The sequence below is a fragment of the Lepidochelys kempii genome, chromosome 1 (assembly GCF_965140285.1).
Source record: "Lepidochelys kempii isolate rLepKem1 chromosome 1, rLepKem1.hap1, whole genome shotgun sequence".
Taxonomy (NCBI): domain Eukaryota; kingdom Metazoa; phylum Chordata; order Testudines; family Cheloniidae; genus Lepidochelys; species Lepidochelys kempii.
This window is the reverse complement of record NC_136380.1, coordinates 207,165,584-207,184,921: the sequence shown is the minus strand read 5'-3', so window position 1 is coordinate 207,184,921 and position 19,338 is coordinate 207,165,584. Positions and strand designations below refer to the sequence as shown.

Genomic DNA, 19,338 nt, shown 5'->3' with positions numbered 1-19,338 from the left:
ACTACAAGAAAGATGTGGAAAAATTGGAAAGCATCCAGTGGAGGGCAACAAAAATGATTAGGGGACTGGAACACATGACTTGTGAGCAGAGGCTGAGGGAACTGGGACTGTTTAGTCTGCAGAAGAGTAAGTACATTGTAGTAAGTACATTTGCACCCCATTTCACATATTAATCATTTTGCCCTATGTTCAACAATTTAGCGATATACAAAATTTAATTTTCTATTTTGTTAAACTTAATTCTTAAAATTAAGTAAAATTCATTTTGTCTCAATGCGTTGGCTACAGAATAAAAAAAAATGTTAAAATATCTAATAACTGATGGATGACTAATTCAATGGAACGGAATGACATTTTCAGCTGTGACACTTCGTACAAGTTGAATACATAGTGTAAAGATGCGTTAAGGGAAAGCCAAATGTGTACTGGAAAGATTAAATAGGTAGACAATAGAAAGAGAAAATGAGTGCACATAAAGTAAGAAGCCAAGTATGTTGCTTGAATACTGAGATGATGACTCCACGAGGCAAGGGTGTGAAAATGAAATGACAACAAAAGGAATGACAACAAAAGGATGCAGTTTGGAAGGAAGATGTAATGAAAAGATGAAAGTTACTGTGTGAACCATTAGAAATAAAAGAATAAGGAAGAAAAATAAGAATCAGAACCACCATACAACTGAATATGATAATGTAAGAATATGCCATATCAATCCAAATATGGAGTGAAAAGAATTATGGCATAAAATTTTTGCTTAGAAAATAATTAAAAGCTAAAGAAGCCCAGAAACGTAGAAAATCCAAAAGGAGCAAGTGACGTCTATGAAAGGAGGAACCTGTAGAGATGACATTCTCTTGTCAAGCATCTTGTACAGGTCACTGCCAGAAACCAGTCTAGATGGACCACATGTCAATTTTATGACACAATTCCTACATTCCTAAGTTTGGCTTTATGGAGCTAAACTATGAAAGCATCGACAGAAAAATGATCCAACTATTTTCACCAATAGGAGTCTGGTTTTCTAACATACCTCATACCTGAAGGGTCTGTTCTTTTTCTGACAGTTTGGCAACACCTGGATGGCTTGTCATTCTGTAGCGAGGCACTCATCCTGCTCCGGCCCTGAAAGGTTTAAAAGCCAGCCCTTGGAGAGGGCTGGGGCTGAGAGCCAATAAGAAGAGCCTGGGAGGCAGCCAATCAGGGCCAGGCTGGGCCCTATAAAAGAGCTGCCGGGCCATAAGGTAAACAGTCTCTCTCTAGCTTTGAAGAGAGGTTCACTCCAGCCTTGGAGTGGGAAAGACCTAGCTGCCTGGGAGCATGAGGTACCTGAAGCAGAGCAGTGCTGGGGAAGGGCAGGTATAGCTGGGAAGCTCTGGCCTGGCAACTCCCCAGGCTGAGGCCTTGTTAAAGGCCCTAGGAGGTACTGGGGCCGCAGAGGTGCAGCCCAGGGATAGGCAGAGGCAGCTGGTCCAACCCCCTTGCCAATAATGAGTGGCCATTACAGACTGCAGTTTGCCCCAGAGAAAGGGGACTAGATGACGACTGGCAGTAGCCACTGAGGCCAGGTGAGCATAGGGGGATGGGGTTCCCCTGGGACGGAAGACCCAGAGAGCCGGGGTACTGCTGCGGGGCAGAACCCCAAGGTAAAGGGCATCGGGGTCCAGGAGGGACATGGGGGCCTGAGGCAGGCTAGACACCAACCAGCAGGGGGCGCTCTGAGGGCTGGAAAAGAGCTAATTCCCAAGGCAACCAGCAGGAGGCGACATGGTGGTGCTCGATCTGCTACATATGCCAATAGAGTCTCACCGAATTGAGCTGAATTGATACAGAGTGCTCATCTGCAAATGGAAATGTTGATTTGCACTCAATTCTTCTGCCCATCAGAAGGGCGTACAGATTCCTCGTCCATCTCTGCCTAACGATCCAGAAGACACTGAACTATTACCTATGTGCTAACAGGGAGATGGCTCACAAGCTGATCCAATACCACTGCCTTCAGGGAACAAGAATCTTAGATCTTGTGGGATTTCTGTCCACCTCACACTAAGGAATACAAGACCCAGGGATGAGACTCCTGCCCAGACCATTTTTAAAGTTGGGAACCCTCCCCCCAACTATTTAGGTATTCTTCATACATTTAAAAAAAAATAGGGAGGAGGGGTGAAAAAACAGTTCCTGCATGAATATCCTCCCAGAAATCTCCTTTTATCTCTTTCTGTTACCCATGAGCTATATTTGTATTTCTCTGAGTTGGGTTATCCAGTCTGTTTGTGTTTTGCTGAATGCCATGTACATATGAAACATTCTCCAAATAATCATTCGTATTTTTAAAAAGAATTCTGTGGAACACAAGAACTGAATCTTCATCTGATTTTCCAACTTAGTTACAAATTGAAAGAGATACGTAAGAATATTACATACTAAAACCAACTGCTACTCAGCCTCTGGGTCTTTGTGTAATATATAAAACCTATTTAATAACTTGCCTTTGATATTAACTTATGAAGTAGAACTATCCAGTAATGATAACAATGCAGTGTACTTCCTAAATACAGTTGTAACTAGAGCTGAAACTTTTCTTAGGCAAAAATGTAGATGTGACAAAACCAAAAAATTCTCATCAGTTACACTAAATTGTTCATGTTTTAAAAAAAGCAAAAGAAATTCCAAAAAAGTCAAAATGAAATGTTTGAATTTTTCAGTTTGAGATTCTTTTGTTTAGAAATTTCCTTCCATTGTATTTTTAAAAAATTTTGATCCAAAACTATTTTTTAAATTTTTTCGGAATTTCCAGTGAAACAAAAAAATCAGTTATTCATACAGCTCTTGTTGTACACATGCATGCTCGGTGTGGTGCTCTGTCCCCCTCTAGTGGTAAGTAGACCACACAGAGGATGATGAGTCTGCTCCAGCACTGGCTAGAGAGCTGGGTCTTTTAGCTCAAGCAGTAACAGCACATGCATTCAGACTTGGAGATCCTAGGTTTTGACACCTACTGCTAAGGTGGCATGGCTTTAAGTACTATAGTATATTGCATTTCCAAAACTAACAATGCCTTTCAGATATATCTTCTGCTTCTTAAAAGACTACTGAATTGTCCTTTACTCTGAATGAGTGGGAACTACTTACCTCATCATAATAAACTCTTAAGTCTGCTCTTTTTGATCGCAAGTCCCAGAGTACTACTGTCCCATTTTCATAGCCTATTAATAGCTGGGAAGAAAAAGAAACATGATTATCTTCTCAACTCTAAAATACATTTTAAAATATTTATGCAGTCTATAATTTTGTATTTTTTTCTAAAATTAAGTTTCTAGCCCTCTTTCACCTACAGATAGAGAATAATTTCAGTTTTGGTGGAAACAATTATTCCCCGGACAGAAAATTCTTCTTTTAGTGAGAGAACAAACTTGAGCATGGACAGTAAGAAACAGTTAAAATTATGTTTATTAGACTAATTTGACAGAGATGTGGTGTACAAAGTGACATTTCTGAACACGATGGTCACATTTTAATGGTCAATACACACCACAGTAGGAAAACCAGAGTGATATGTTGGTTTTTGATGACCTTTGTAAGGTTCTCTGAGGACTCTGATCATCCTTAGGAAGTTCACCTGGATGTTGATGAGCTTGACAAAGTTTGCCTGGCCACTAGTTCAGGTACATTCAGTCCTACTTCTTGTTCAGCCAATTGCTCAGACAAACAAATTTGTTTACATTTACGGGAGATGCTGCTGCCCGCTTCTTATTTCTTATTTATTTCTTATTTATCTCACCAGAAAGTGAGAACAGGCATTCACATGGCACTTTTGTAGCCAGCATTGCAAGGTATTTAGGTGCCAGATATGCTAAGCATTAATATGCTCCTTCATCACCATTCCAGAGGACATGCGTCTCTGGACCTATGTCAAGAGACATATGAATCTTTAGCGCATCTTTGTCTTTAGGAGATAATGCTGCCCGCTTCTTGTTTACAAACTTGTTTGTCTGAGCAATTGGCTGAACAAGAAGTAGGACTGAATGGACTTGAAGGCTCTAAAGTTTTACACTGTTTTATTTTTGAATACAGTTTTTTTGTACATAATTCTACATTTGTAAGTTCGACTTTCATGATAAAGATTGCACTACAGTACTTGTATTAGGTGAATTGAAAAATACTATTTCTTTTGTTTTTTACAGTGCAAATATTTGATATAAATAAAATTGATATATTTGATATAAAAATAAATATAAAGTGAGCACTGTACACTTTGTATTCTGTGTTGTAATTGAAATCAATATATTTGAAAATGTAGAAAACATCCACAAATATTTAAATAAATGGTGCTCTTTTATCAACAGTGCAATTAATCATGATTAATTTTTTTCCTTTCCTTCCTTGAAAGCCCTACTTAGGACATAACCTATAAAGTGATGAGGGTACCTCTGCACCACATACAATTTACTCTATTATTCCATGTGGCAGCCAATAACCTAAGTGTCACAATATAATATGGTAGCATGTCTACATAGAAATCCTCCTATGTCCAGTTCAAGAAATTATAGCAACAACAAGAAAAGAGAAAAAGATTAGTTTGATGGCATATTTATGAATGCAATTTTGAAACCAATGTTCTGTGATGCACTTCATCCATGAAGAAGAGAAGGTGGAGAGGCTGGCATCTTTACACAGCAGAGTTACAGTACTTTGGGTACCCTGTGAACTTCCATACTTTGAAATGTTTGTATGTTTTGGAATGTTATTTGTCATTTTTAATGTTTATTTATTTGTTTTACAAGATAATATTTGTTTAAGTTACTTGTAACATGACTCTGAATTTCCTAGTTTTCTAATAATTATCATAGATTGTAAGGCCAGAAGGGATCATTATGATCATCTAGTCCAGGGGTTCCCAAACTTGGTTCACGGCTTGTTCGGGGTAAGCCCCTGGCGGGCCGCGAGACACTTTGTTTACCTGAGCGTCCGCAGGTCCGGCCGCTCGCAGTTCCCAGTGGCCGTGGTCCGCCCTTTCCCCCGCCCCTTCCAGTGCTGAACCACAAAACTTCTGAATTGATTATAGGACTTTACCAGTGCTTAATTTGTAATGAAAGAGGTGCCGGGGCACAATTTTTTTACATTCATAACTGATGCAGCAAGCCCAGAGGTGCCAGGGCTATGAATTGCCAAGCCTAGAGGTGCAAGGGGTCAGCCATGGCAAGCCCTGGCACAGATTAAGCACTGGACTTTACCCTGTGGTTATGAAGCTTCTTTTTCTTGCATGAAGGAAGGTTTTCAAAAGCCTTTTGAAAGTCTAAAATAAATGAATCAATCAATCATCACATCATTTGGATAATTTTTTCAAATAATTCTGTCTGGTTAGATAATTTATTCCTACAGAAATCATGACACCAGTATCACATTATACTCATTATACTCATTTAGTGTAGGAGATCCTACATTTTAATTATTTTCACCACTATTTTTCCCAGTACTAAGGAAAGGGTCATCCCGGTTTATAATTCCCAGAATAATAATATATTTCATTTTTTTAAATGCTGGGTGTACATCTGACTATCTTCCAGTCCTCTAGTACAGCATTTATTTAGATTTTTCCATCACCTATTTTAGACTCTAGGCACTTCACATTATTAAAAATACAAAGTTCAATATAAAATCTAAAAAATACCATATGCTTTGCTTAATTAATGGACTATCCCATAGTAACAGCGTCAACTGGCCATCCATATCCCAACAACCCAACACCCAAATCAGAAATGCACACTTAGACCCCACAAGACCATCAATCCACCTTTATCCCAAATGCATGCAACATGGGTTTTTAGGAGTAAATAACATATTTTTGTCAATAGTTCATCTACTTCATTACTTCTTTCAGTATAATCACATTAATATAATTTAAACCCATTTAAGCCTGGGTCTAAATTACACATTATTACAGGCCTTATTACTTTTTATTTAAATGATCTCAGTTTAGTTTTTTAACTAAACTTCGACTTTCAGTGGGAGTTGGGCACCTCGCTGCCATCTATGTCTTTTAAAAATCTCCCTGTAAAATCCAATCTCTTTTGAAGTTGGTTATGTGCTTTGCCTATGAGAACAAATATAGTGTGTTCATTCTGGTTACGTTCAGTTTCTCCTTTCTCCAAGCTCTGCAACCCCTTCTAGTCCTCTCCACTTTCCACACCATGCCACATATGAAATTGCTATGAAATAGCATAAAAGCAACTTTATTTAAGGAAACTATTGATTTTTTGGTAAGTCAAATGGAGAAGACAAAGTCACAGTCTATTATTCTTTTTGAATTATGGCATAACTTTGGTACAAATGTCTACATTGTATAATACTCACTTATAGAATCACAGGGATTTATCAACACACTGTAAGTACCAACTCCTGCATGCACAGGTAGGGCTGAGTTTTCTGCTAAATCCCTCAGAACACATGCAATTACACAATAACATGCAAGACAACAACTTAATACCACCATAAAGATACATCACCATCCATTGGTGGCGATATTGTCTACACTGATCATTAAAATTTTTCCCCCTCTAATGGAATACGAATTTAAAACAGAAACTCCTATGATTCCAGGCAGTCTGCCATCCCCACAGGTTCCATGTTGATCTGCCCACTCCATTCCTATATTCATGGAGACATCACTCATAATTTGATTTAGCTGATTAGTGAATGCAGAGTTCATGTCCTCAGGTTATACCTATCTGTTGTGGACAGACTGTCTGAGAACTGCAGTCTGTTGCGATTCTGAGGATACCTTGGCAATTCCGCCTTCACAACTGGTCTCCCATTACAAGACACAGAAACATGCAGAGGTACCTCCAAATCCTCCTCTGCATTCCTCTGGGATGGTTGTTGAACATCCTCAGTGTTTGCACACACACACCCCCCTTCAATGAATCCGTGCACCAGTTCTCGATGCACTATAAAGGAGCAAGCTCTTGCTTTTAGTATCAGCAAAGATAAGGTGTTTAATTTTTAAATTGCTGTGTAAGATCCCCCCCAAAAAGGACTATAGGATTTTTTCAAGGCTGCTTTTTCCTGTTGCACAGCTACACCTTCCCTCCTTCCTGGATGGCCACATAATGCTCCTTTTTCCTGGTATCTTAGGCCTGCCATGCTCATTTCTGGCACATCTGTTCCTCTACCTTTAGAAACGCTGTCCTCAGGCCACCGATATAAGTCTTCGCTGTCTCTCTCACCCACAGGTGTCGGCTTCCTCCGGGCCCCGGGGGTGCTCAACCCCCTGCTCCACCCACGGCCCTGCCCCCACCTGACCCCTTCTGCCAAGTCCCTACTCCGTCTCTTCCTGCCCGCACCGCACCCCGAAACCTTTTCCCCACCTCTCTCGCCCCATCCTCCGAGCACACCGCACCTTTGCTCCTCCCACCACCCCACAGCGTCCTGCATGCTGTGAAACAGCTGACTGCAGTGGGCAGGAGGCACTGGGAGGGAGGGGGAGGAGTTGATCAGCAGGGCTGCTGGCGGGCGGGAGGCACTGGAGGGGAGAGGGGGAGCTGGCTGCTAGTGGGTGCTAAGCACCCGCTGATTTCTTTCCGTGGGTGCTCCAGCCCTGGAACCAGCACTTATGTTCTCACCTGTGAAGGTGCAGGGGGCCTTATCAGTTCTTGTTGCCAGAACATGAAGTCCCAGGGAAGCATGGATTTGTGGAGTCCATAAACAATCTCATAAGGGAAGTAATAGATAGTTGAATGCTGGCTGGTGTTTTATGCAAAAGTTGTTGTAGAAACCCGGTCTCGTTGGTCTTCACTAACTAATACTCTAAGCATAGAACCAATGGTGCAGTTTACTCTCTCTACTCCCCCATTAATCGCAGAGTGGGCTACGCTGGTCCTCACCTTAGTTACCTGGAGTTGCTAGCTGGCAAACCTTGTATAATAACTGTGATTCAGATTCTTTCCCCTGATCATTGCAGATGATTGGTTGGCCAAACTGCAACACTACATATTTCATCAATGCAGCTGTAAGTTTATCAGTCCTTTTATCCTTCAGGGACTTCTCCCCCACATACTTTGGGTAAGTGTCCTAGACTGCCAGCAAATACTGATTTCCAGTTGGTGTTTCTGGTAGTGGGCCTTTCAAGTCAATCAGTATGAACCCACAGGGCTTATTAGGTTGGGGCATTCCCACTTCTCTTTTTGCAGGTGCTTTCCTTTCTTGACAGGTAAGAGAGAGGAAAGTAACTAGTCATTAACATCTGCAGCCATGCCTAGCCAACTTGTTGGATTCTCGGCTCAGTGTCTTTTCACTCAGGTAACCTGGTGCTTTGTTATCACTGAAGACACTCCAATACTGTTCTCTGAAAGCTTGCTGGCAAGACAACCCTGTTACCTTCTGTGTCCCTAGGCACCCTTGTATTCACACCTGACACACTAGTGCAATGATTTGTGTACAAAATATGCCTTATGAAGTGATATTTGAAAACTAACACCACACTGGTCAATAGTATCATTGTAAAATATATGTAACAATGCTGTATGTGGAATTATGGGTACTCACTCATATTATACTTTAAAAAGTTTGTGACCCAGGCTATTTCTACACTAGCACTTTTGTCAGTCAGTGAAAAAAACACCCTCCTGACTGTCATAAGTTTCACCGACAAAAGCGCTGGTGTGGACAGCGCTATGCTGGTCGGAGATGCTCTCCTGACAACATAGCTGCCACAGCTCTTTGGAGATGGTTTAATTATCCTGACAGGAGAGCTCTCTTCCATCGGATCAGAGTGGCTACACAGGAGACCGTACAGCAGCGCAGCTGCAGTGATACAGCTGTGCCGCTGTAACGTCTGTAATGTAGACACAGCCTAAAAGGAGTTTAAATCAGGCATGTCAGGGGAGTTGATTAACAGGTTTTTTTCCAGAAAAAGGAAAGCAGTTGGCACCTCAAACCACGTGTGGCACAAATCATTTGTGTCAGAGATTGCAGCAGGAAGAAATAATTTGCATAGTAGCTACCATCAGTGGAGAGGAACCAGCAGACAAACCAGAAGCCTTATCTTCCACACCTCATGGCTCCTTTGCTCAGCATGAACTAATTAACTTTATCTGGGAGTACCCATCAAATAAATAGAGTCTCTATTTAAATACCCTTAAATAGAGACTGGGAGTGGCTAAGTCATTATGCAAGGTAGCCTGTTTCCTCTTGCTTTTTCCTACCCCCCCCCCCCCAGATGTTCTGGTTTAACTTGGATTTAAACCTGGAGAATGGTCAGTTTAGATGAGCTATTACCAGCAGGAGAGTGAGTTTGTGTGTGTATGGGGGTGGGGGGGATGTGAGAAAACCTTGATCTATGCAGGAAATAGCCCGACTTGATTATGTAAAGAGTTGTCACTTTGGATGGGCTAGCACCAGCAGGAGAGTGAATTTGTGTGGGGGGGTGGAGGGTGAGAAAACCTGGATTTGTGCTGGAAATGGCCCACCTGTTGATCACTTTAGATAAGCTATTACCAGCAGGACAGTGGGGTGGGAGGAGGTATTGTTTCATGATTTCTGTGTGTATATAAAGTCTGCTGCAGTTTCCACGGTAAACATCTGATGAAGTGAGCTGTAGCTCACGAAAGCTCATGCTCAAATAAATTGGTTAGTCTCTAAGGTGCCACAAGTACTCCTTTTCTTTTTATCAAAGAATACATTTCAAAGGTTCAGTGAACTATAACAAGAGGGAAGCGAATCCTAAGTTAAGCTTCTTTTTAAGGAGACTAAGAACCCAAGCAGTTTGATCTCTGTGATGGGTCCTGGCCAATAAAAAGATGGAAAGAAGATTGTGGATGAGAGAAAAACCATTTTGAACAAAAACTGTATTTTACTAAATTAAGTTTTAGATCTTTAGATGCCTGTTTTCACTTTTAACTATTTGTAAGGATCTCTAATGTCTTTTACCTGGTGTAACTTAATCCATGCTCTTTTGTTAATAAACTTGTTTTGCTTTCATTATAAATCATGAGTTCTGGATAAGTTCAGTAAAGTGTGTGCTTCTATTTAGTTGACAGGTGAGAATGTTACTGTCTCTGTAGAGGCAGCAAGCCTAATGCTTTTTCTGTGAGGGTCCAATGAGAGAGACAGGACCTTGCATGAGGATGATTTTGGGGCAGATTTAAAGCTGGAAGGCTACTAATGTCGGCCTCTGAGGAGGATCCAAGTTGGACATAACCATGGTGAGGCTTGTGGGCCACTGGCAGGTTGTTGGGGGTTAGAGCTCTGAACTAATGCTGCATAGCCACAAGATACCTCGGGTTACAAGGCAGATATTGACTGAATCCTTTACTGGCCTGGGTGAACCCCAAAACATCACCTTAGCATAGTTGGTAGGATTTACGCACAGTTTGTTGTTTAACTGAGGTTCACACTTTCACCACTGATAAACTGGCTTTAAGTGATTCACAAATCAGAAGGTTGAGAACAGGTTAAAGAGAAGTTATAGCTTAATTATTTTTTGTTTGTTTCAAGTAAGGAAAATAGAAGAATAAAGTATAAACATTAGTGTCAGTGAAGCAACCACAAAGTTTGAGATGTCTAGGGTGGAGAATGACAGAATAAAAGAGGAGCATAAACACCAAAAATAGTTAGCTAAGGAGAAAGACGAAGAGCGTGAACACCAAAAATGGGAAGCTGCCTAGAGAGCTAAAGAACAAGAAGCAGCACTCTGGTGGGCCCTGGAAGCTGAGAGGCGAAGGATACCCAAGAGGAGAAGGAAGCAGCTACACACCAATCATCTATGGAGCTGAAAGCGAAGGATACCCAAGAAAATGAGATGGAAAGGCTGTATGCCCAGAGCATAATGGACAAGGAGGAGCAGATACCACAGTCCCTAGGTACACCCTCTATCCAAGGAATGCTCAGCTGGGAAAAGCTGTGCTCTACATACAAAGAAACAGATGGTACTGAAGAATACTTTACCCCTTTTAAGAGATTATGTGAGGTATATGAAGTTCCAGAGGACAAGAAAATCCCAACTCTAATTAGTAAGCTCTTGGGTAAAGTATTTAATGTATTTAATGAAATGCCAGTTGACCAGGCTTTGAAATAGGAGTTTGAAAAGGCTGTATTGCAAAGGTTTCAAATTACTCCTGAAGTGTATAGATTGAAATTTAGAGCCCTCATAATGTATGACCAGATGAGTCATAGAACATATCAGTATAAATTGTCTGATTTGATAAAAAAATGAGTCAAAGGGAAGGGGGCAGAGAGTTATTTGATTCTTTGATAGTTGTTTGATCTCTTTGCACAGAAGCAGCTCCTGAGCATATATTCTGAAGATGTCAGACATGCTGTTTGGGATAAATTCATGGACTCTGTCCAAAAAGCAGTAGATCTGACTGATTCCTACATACAAACCAGTGACCAGTAAGCAAGCCACAGAGGGAAGGTTAGAAGCCCAGTTTTAAGAGAGGCCACATTTTGGCGCTGTGGAGAAGCAGGGCAGTTGGGAGCTTAGGCACTCTTCACCCCAGAATAGATCCTCCCTTGGGAATCTCGCTCGCAGACCCCCAGTACAGGAGAACAGTCCATGGTGTTTCATGTGCGATTGCACTGAACACCTGAGGAATAATTGCCCTAAACTCAAAGACGCTAAGCCCATACTCCGTCGAGCCCAGGTATCTACAGGTTTCCTGATTAAATTTGTGAGGTCTGACCCACAGGAGGTGGACATGGTATATGTTAAAGCTGCCAAGGTGAATGACAAAGAATGCATTCGGTGGAGAGACACTGGTGCACAGATTTCTTTGGTCAGGGAAAACATAGTCAGACATGCTCCCTCCCTGGGGAGAATGCGGAACTCCTGGCATTGGGACGATACAAATTTACTGTACCTTTGGCTGAAGTACCCATGGACAGGAACATTCTGGAAGGAACACTGGAAGTTGGGCTGCTGTATAGTATTCCAACAGCACTTCTTATCTATGTTTAAATTGGTTAATATAGTAACTTGCAGCAAAAAGGAATATTGGTTTGTGATCTCAGCAGAAAATTGTGCAGACCACAAAGATGTGGGGGAAAGGGACAGCCCCAGCTCAGCAGGAGAAATCAATGTGCTTTCAGGTGTGGCAGGAGCCAAGGTAAGCTCCTGCATAGCACAGGCAAGTAGCAAGCATACAGAGCTAAAGGAGGAGGAGTTATTCCCTGTAACTTGGAGAGGCAGTTCAGGTTGTCTATAGCCGGGGCTTTGAAGATGAGAAAGCATCTGTGGTTACATCCTCAAGGGGACCCCAGTGAGGGGAAACAGGGAAAGATTTTTCTGAAGAGGAAGGGGGATTGCACAGGGAAGCATCCATGGGGAAAGATAAAAGCCCTGAGAAATCTTACAAGAACAGGTTGTGCGTGTCCAGCACGATGGGGAGTTAATGTTGCTAGCACATGATTTTGCTTTTGCTGGTCATTTCAGGGCATGAAGAACCTATAATAGGTTAAAGAATAATTTTTTATTGGCCAGGGACACAGAATGATGTGGAAGACTATTGTGGGTCTTGTAAATTATGTCAAAAGAGAGAGACCTGCAGAACCCAAGAAGTCTCTGTACATTCCTTGCCTGAGATACACAAGGCATTTTATATGGTAGCAATGGACATTGTGGGTCCTATACTATGTCCTACCCAAAGGCAAAAAAAAGTATCTTGGTGATGGTGGATTTTGCCACCAGATACCCCAAAGCAGTCGCTCTAACTAACATAGAGGCCGATTCTGTGGTGAAAGCCCTTTTCACTATTTTTAACAGAGTGGGTTTCCCTAAAGAGATTTTATCAGATTGTAAGTCAAATTTCGTGTCCCATCTATTCAAGTTGCATGGAGTGAAACAACTAAAGGCTGCCCCATATCACCCAGAGACAAATGGTGTGGTGGAGAGGTTCAATGGAACACTGAAATCAATGTTAGGAATGTATTTGAACAAAAGAGCCAGTTTTCAGAGTAGCAGCCGTGTTAGTCTGTATCCGTAAAAAGAAAAGGAGTACTTGTGGCACCTTAGAGACTAACCAATTTATTTGAGCATAAGCTTTCGTGACCTACACCTCACTTCATCAGATGCATTCAGTCACGAAAGCTTATGCTCAAATAAATTTCTTAAGTCTCTAAGGTGCCACAAGTACTCCTTTTCTTTTTATGAATACAGACTAACACGGCTGCTACTCTGATACCTGTAAACATTCTTTTGAAGTAGGTGACTTGGAGCTGGTGCTTATCCCTGGGAGAAAATACAAATACAGAACTCACGGGAGGGACCTTTTGAAGTGGTAAAAGGGGTGACTGAATGTACATATGTTAAAAGACCTCACAGTAAAGCTATCCCACAGCCAGTGAGCGTGAATAGGTTTAAAGTAGGGAAGCCATAGTAAACATGATTTGTTGTGTTGAAGGGGAAACTACTGAGTCACACCTCATTGCTTTGATGGCTGAATGCCAAAATGACTCATCACTTGACAGTACTGAAAATACGCAGTGAGTTAACCCTAATTGAAAAGGGAGAAGTACTGTCTGTGCATCTTAAGAAGTGGGGTTTTTACCCACGAAAGCTTATGCTCAAATATATAGATGTTAGTCTTTAAGATGCCACCGGACTCCTTGTTGTTTTTGTGGATACAGACTAACACAGCTATCCTCTGATACTAAACATACAAGTGTTTTTTTTTTCACCAAGCCAGGAAGGAGTCACGCGATGACCCACAAGATCATTAATGAGGACTCTCTGTCGGCACTCAGCCAGGCATCCCATGCCACTGGCACGGTACAAGAGCAAATTCACCCTGAGGACTAGTCTACACTGGCAACGTTAAAGTGCTGGCAGCAGCGCTGGGAGAGAGCTTTCCCAGCACTCTAAAAAACCCACCTCCATGAGGGGAGCGGCTCCCAGTGATGGTGCACTGTCTACACTGGTGCTTTACAGTGCTGAAACTTGCTGCATTCAGGGGGGTATTTTTTCACACCCCATGCGCGAGAAAGTTACAGTGCTGTAAAGTGCCAGCGTAGACAAGCCCTCAGAAGTTCAAAACATGCTGCATCTGGGGGTCATTAAAGAATCTGTAAGTTCCTGGGCGCTTCCAGTTGTCTTGGTCCCCAAGGAAGTTAACTTTGCAAGATTTTGTGTTGATTGTAGGAAACTCAGTGCTGTCACTGGTCCTGATACTTATTGTATTCTCAGAATTGATTATATGCTGGATATTTTGCCAGTTAGAGATTTTAGGATGTTTGACCTTGTGAAAGGTTATTGGCAGATCACTTTACATGAAGATACACAGAATCTGCTTTTATCACTGATATGGGACTGTATGAATTCAAAATGTTACCATCTGGGTTAATGAATGTAGTAGCCACTTTTCAGAGGCTGGTCAACCAAGTGTTATATGGATTACAGAACTTCACAAGAGTATGTTGACAATGTTGTAATCTTTAGCAACTCTTGGTCTGATCACAAGAAATACTTGGAGATTGTACTGTTAAAGCTCAAAGATGCAGGCCTAACTGTAAAAGCCTCTAAGTGTAAGATAGAAGCAGCAAAGATTCCTCATTTGGGTCTGCCCTGGCCTGGCTGAGAGCATCCACAACCACATGTTACTTTCCATGTTTACTGTGAACTGTGAATGTATATTCAGGCACTTTGTGAATCCATCTCCACAGGCGTCCTTCTGGGTTGCTGCTTTGCAAGGAGCCACTGTAGGGCACTGTGGTCTGTGTACACTGTGAATTCTGTACCTAATAAATATGGACAACTGGACTTATGAACCTCCACAATAGCCACACACCAAGTTCTGTAGCCAAAGACTTGGGTTCCCTCTCATTTACTTTGCAACCTCCAAACACTACTTATCTGCACCAATCAAGATCATTAATTTGTTCAAGTGCAAATTGAACAATGATGATTTAATTTCGATGATTTAACTGGGAATTGGTCCTGCTTCGAGCAGGGGGTTGGACTAGATGACCTTCTGGGGTCCCTTCCAACCCTGACATTCTATGATTCTATGATTCTATGAACAGCAACCTTTGGGGCATCACAGGTTAACATGAATGGATAGGATGGATCCAGGAATTTAAGCACAGCATGGTTTAGAAATCCTTCTTTCAGTGACTCAAACACTTTTGGAGTTACTCTGTCCAGACAAAATCACTCTTAGTTACCTGGTATAATGGCACTGCCCTCTCTGAGAAATTTTTTACAAATCTTCTGTGGAACCTGCAGAGGCCTAAAAACCACGGTACCTCGTCCAAGTTTGCAGGAACCTTCCAGTCCTTTCTAACATTCAGTTTCTGGGGTTGGGGTTCCAACTATATGTTGGACTATATGTCCCAGGAAGGTGATGGAACTCTTTGCAAACTGACATTTGTTTCCTGCAAGTTTAAAACCAGCTTTTTTAAAAAGCTTCAGAATCCTTCCCACTTCTATCTGATGTTCTTTCCACATTTTGTGGAAACAAATGTAGTCATCTACATATGTGAAGATGTCTTCAGTTCTCAGAACTTGGGTTAGATCATTTACTACCCTCTGAAATGTCCCTGGTGCATCCCTAAGTCTGAAAGGCATTCTGAAGAATTGAGATAGTCCACAAGGTTTCAGAAAGGCAGTATTATCTCAGTTCCAGATGCCACTTTAATCTGATGAGATCCAGATACCAAATCAAAACTAGTGTAAAAGTTTGCTCCTGACATTTTATCCAGGATGTCTGCTGTGTGGAGAAGTGGGTAACTATTCTGAACTGTCAATGAATTAAATCTCCTGTGGTCAATGCATATCCTCAAGTCTCCATTGGACTTATGTCTACAGGTTCACTGTAGCAATCTTTTATCCTTATGGGTATTATTGCATGATGACCTGGCTTCACCACAGCTTTATTCTGAGCCACCAAAGGGAGCAGTTCCTCTCTCCATGCATATGTTTTTACCCACGAAAGCTTATGTTCAAATAAAACCGTTAGTCTTTAAGGTGCCACTGGACTCCTTGTTGTTTCAGTTCCTCTCTGTCATCCTGTAGGCATGGTAGAGATACCTGTAAGGCCCCAAGAATTGTGCTCCAGTGTCCACACTTCCTCCTACCCTTTTCCAGCAGGAGTGTCTGAATATTGTCGTGGGACAAGTGTGTTTTACTAACATCCAACATTTTTTGTCATTTTCTCGGATGAAATCCACTCCCAATACAACAGTGCTCAATATATTGGTCAAAACAACAAAAATCCATTTAGTATGCAGAGTCCCCAAGTTCAGTGGGAGCTGTATTTCTTCTGTTATCTGCAGTGGATGATGACTAATAGTCACCAGTTTAACTCCTGCAATTTACGTTTTCTTCCTTTTAGCAATGGATGGTCACTGTTGCCATCACTTCTGCTGCCGTATCTGCCCCATCCAATGCAGCTTGCAGGGATGATCCTGCTACCAGCAGCCATCATTCACAAGTGCCTGCTACTCCTTCTTGGCATTATCTAGTAACTTGTCCATAAACTTTGACATTGTATCCCAATTTGAAAAAGTTTAGCAAGTGAAAAGAGCTTGACAGTTTGCAGTTTTGAAATGCAAACCTGAGTAGATTAATTTGGGGAAAGGTTTATTCATAGTGTCCTTGCATCTCTGTTTTTAGAAGTAGATGTAGACTGGCCTTGTCTTCCCTTCTCATTTACAGTCATCACACTACCAACGTTCCTGGGGTTGAGTGTGAATAAAAATACTCATGACCCTGTGAAAGAACTTGGTATTTCTTCTCCATTCCTTTGACAGTGGGGGGGCAGAGAGGAAGGAGTTTGCCAAAGGATTCTGGTCATCTAAGATAGCTTCATTAATGAGTTAAAACGACTCTAGCAGGTCCTGCAGTACATAAAATATCCACTAACTTATGTGGATTCAATCAGACCAGTTCCATCTGTCTACTTGGGGAGCTTGGGACCTTTTCATAAGCTCTTGTTATGTCTTATATTCATCAGGAACCAGGAAGGATGATTCAGAAACAGGAGAATATGAAGAAGTGTTTATTCAGTGGTGGCAGCATAGTATCCATCTGTTTTGAAGCTGCAGAACCTCCCTCCCAGATGGGCCACATATTAGAGGTGTAAGTTCCACTGCTTGCTTGGTACCTGGATCAGTACCAGGTGGACTCTGGTGCCTTGATGGAGACTTAATGGTAGGGAGGGTCTAGGAGATGAGGATCTGGAGTCTGGAGGGATACCCTATGGAGTCCAAAAAAACAATTGCTGGATATGGAACAAGGACTGAACCTCAAGGCGTTCTGTCACTGGACCGGCTCCTGAGAGATTGCCAGTGCTGTGAGCTCAATCTATACAAGGATGAATGAAGGGAAATCTCAGACCTTCTGTAATGGGATCTCAGTGTGTAAGATCCCACTTCCAACTCCAACATGGAGAAGTACAGTCTGAGGGCCAAGGCAGTGTAGTACTGGGTGGTGTAGCAGGAGGCTGGGACCTGGATCAATGAGAAGTAGGTGGTATGGGAAAGCATCAGCAGCTTTGCTGATGATGGTACTGTTCATCTGCCCAGCTGAACAGCAGAGCTTTTGGCTACAGTTGTTACTGAAAACCAATGGTACTGAGTGTGTTGGTGCCAAGGATGATACAGGTACTGAAGCCTTCATCACAGGAAGGCTGTAACCTCGATGTCTTGCAGCAAAGGTGAGTCTGGAACAGAGAAGCAAAGGAGGTCCCTGACCACCACATATGCCTCAGAGACTGTCAATACCAAGAAGGTGGTGATGCACTGAAGTGTGCACAAAGATGAAGTCGATGTGGTAGAAGGTTCCAGCAATCGAGTTGACAGTACTGAAGTTAGTGCCAGAGTCAAGGTCTCTACATTGCTAGTTGAAGTATGCTGTACCCAGGACTGCCTAGCTAGTGCAGTGCTCTAACCTTTCTTCCATGAGACTGTCCAGGAGGGCAAGGCCTCCAACATGAAGAGAACTTCTTCTAGCTAGAAGAGTGCAAAGCATCTGACTTCTTCTGCCATTTGTGTGGTAGGGAAGAAAGAAAATGGTGTCTTCTCTCTGGCTCCCTCTGATGAGGGGATATGGCCAAGTTTGGCGGTGCACTCCTCAGCAGAGTAGAGTCTGAACCCCTGTGTATGGAGTGGCTGGGTTCCAACTGGAGTGCAGAGCAGCTTCTATATGGAGCCCCACCTTCCTAGACTTCTTAGTTCTGGTCTTAAGCCCCCTGCAGATAGAGCACCTATGCCTAAGATATCCTTCTGCCGAACACTTTAAACAATGTGAGTGGGATTGTTGACTAGAATAGACTTGTGTCATAAATATAAAGAAAAGGGTAAACACCTTTAAATCCCTCCTGGGCCAGAGGAAAAACCCTTTCACCTGTAAAGGGTTAAGAAGCTAGGATAACCTCGCCGGCACCTGACCAAAATGACCAATGAGGAGACAAGATACTTTCAAAGCTGGAGGGGGGGAGAAACAAAGGCTCTCTCTGTCTGTGTGATGCTTTTGCCGGGAACAGAAAAGGAATGGAGTCTTAGAACTCAGTAAGTAATCTAGCTAGATATACGTTAGATTCTGTTTTGTTTATATGGCTGAGAAAATAAGCTTGCTGAATGGAATGTATATTCCTGTTTTTGTGTCTTTTTGTAAGTTAAGGTTTTGCCTAGAGGGATTCTCTATGTTTTGAATCTGATTATCCTGTAAGGTATTTACCATCCTGATTTTACAGAGGTGATTCTTTTACTTTTTTTCTTCAAATAAAATTCTTCTTTTAAGAACCTGATTGCTTTTTCATTGTTCTTAAGATCCAAGGGTTTGGGTTTGTGTTCACATTGCAAATTGGTGAGGATTTTTATCAAGCCTTCCCCAGGAAAGGGGGTGTAGGGTTTGGGAGGATTTTGCGGGGGAAACACGTTTCCAAGCAGGCTCTTTCCCGGTTAAATATTTGTTAGACGCTTGGTGGTGGCAGCAATAAAGTCCAAGGGCAAAAGGTAAAATAGTTTGTACCTTGGGGAAGTTTTAACCTAAGCTGGTAAAAATAAGCTTAGTGGGTTTTTCATGCAGGTCCCCACATCTGTACCCTAGAGTTCAGAGTGGGGAAGGAACCTTGACAACTTGTTATAGCCAGAACAGTGCTTACACCCTCAAGACTTAGGCATGAGCTTGAAAAGCTCCAAACAAAACAAAAACCTAGCAAAAATTTGTCTAAAATAATAGTTACATTGAACTAACCTAACTATATACAACAATATCTTTTAGAAAAAAAATTCTCTTAAGAGAAAGGGAAAGGAGTATGACAAGCACACACATTCCAACTACTGATCACAGGTGGTGAGAAAGAACTGAGAGGGATTGGGGTAGCTTCATCCTTTATACCTTTGGCT

The 19,338-nt window shown here is 42.0% G+C and overlaps 1 protein-coding gene across 12 annotated transcripts in view; it reads right to left on the bottom strand.

Moving 5' to 3' along the window:
- Positions 1-19,338, bottom strand: part of STXBP5L (syntaxin binding protein 5L) — a 440,505-nt gene that overhangs the window by 158,338 nt on the left and 262,829 nt on the right. For all 12 annotated transcript variants that reach the window (XM_078848433.1, XM_073309722.2, XM_078848419.1 and 9 more), the window contains one exon: positions 3,130-3,213. In XM_078848433.1, the coding sequence (XP_078704559.1) occupies positions 3,130-3,213 (84 nt within the window). The remainder of the gene's footprint in view (positions 1-3,129; positions 3,214-19,338) is intronic.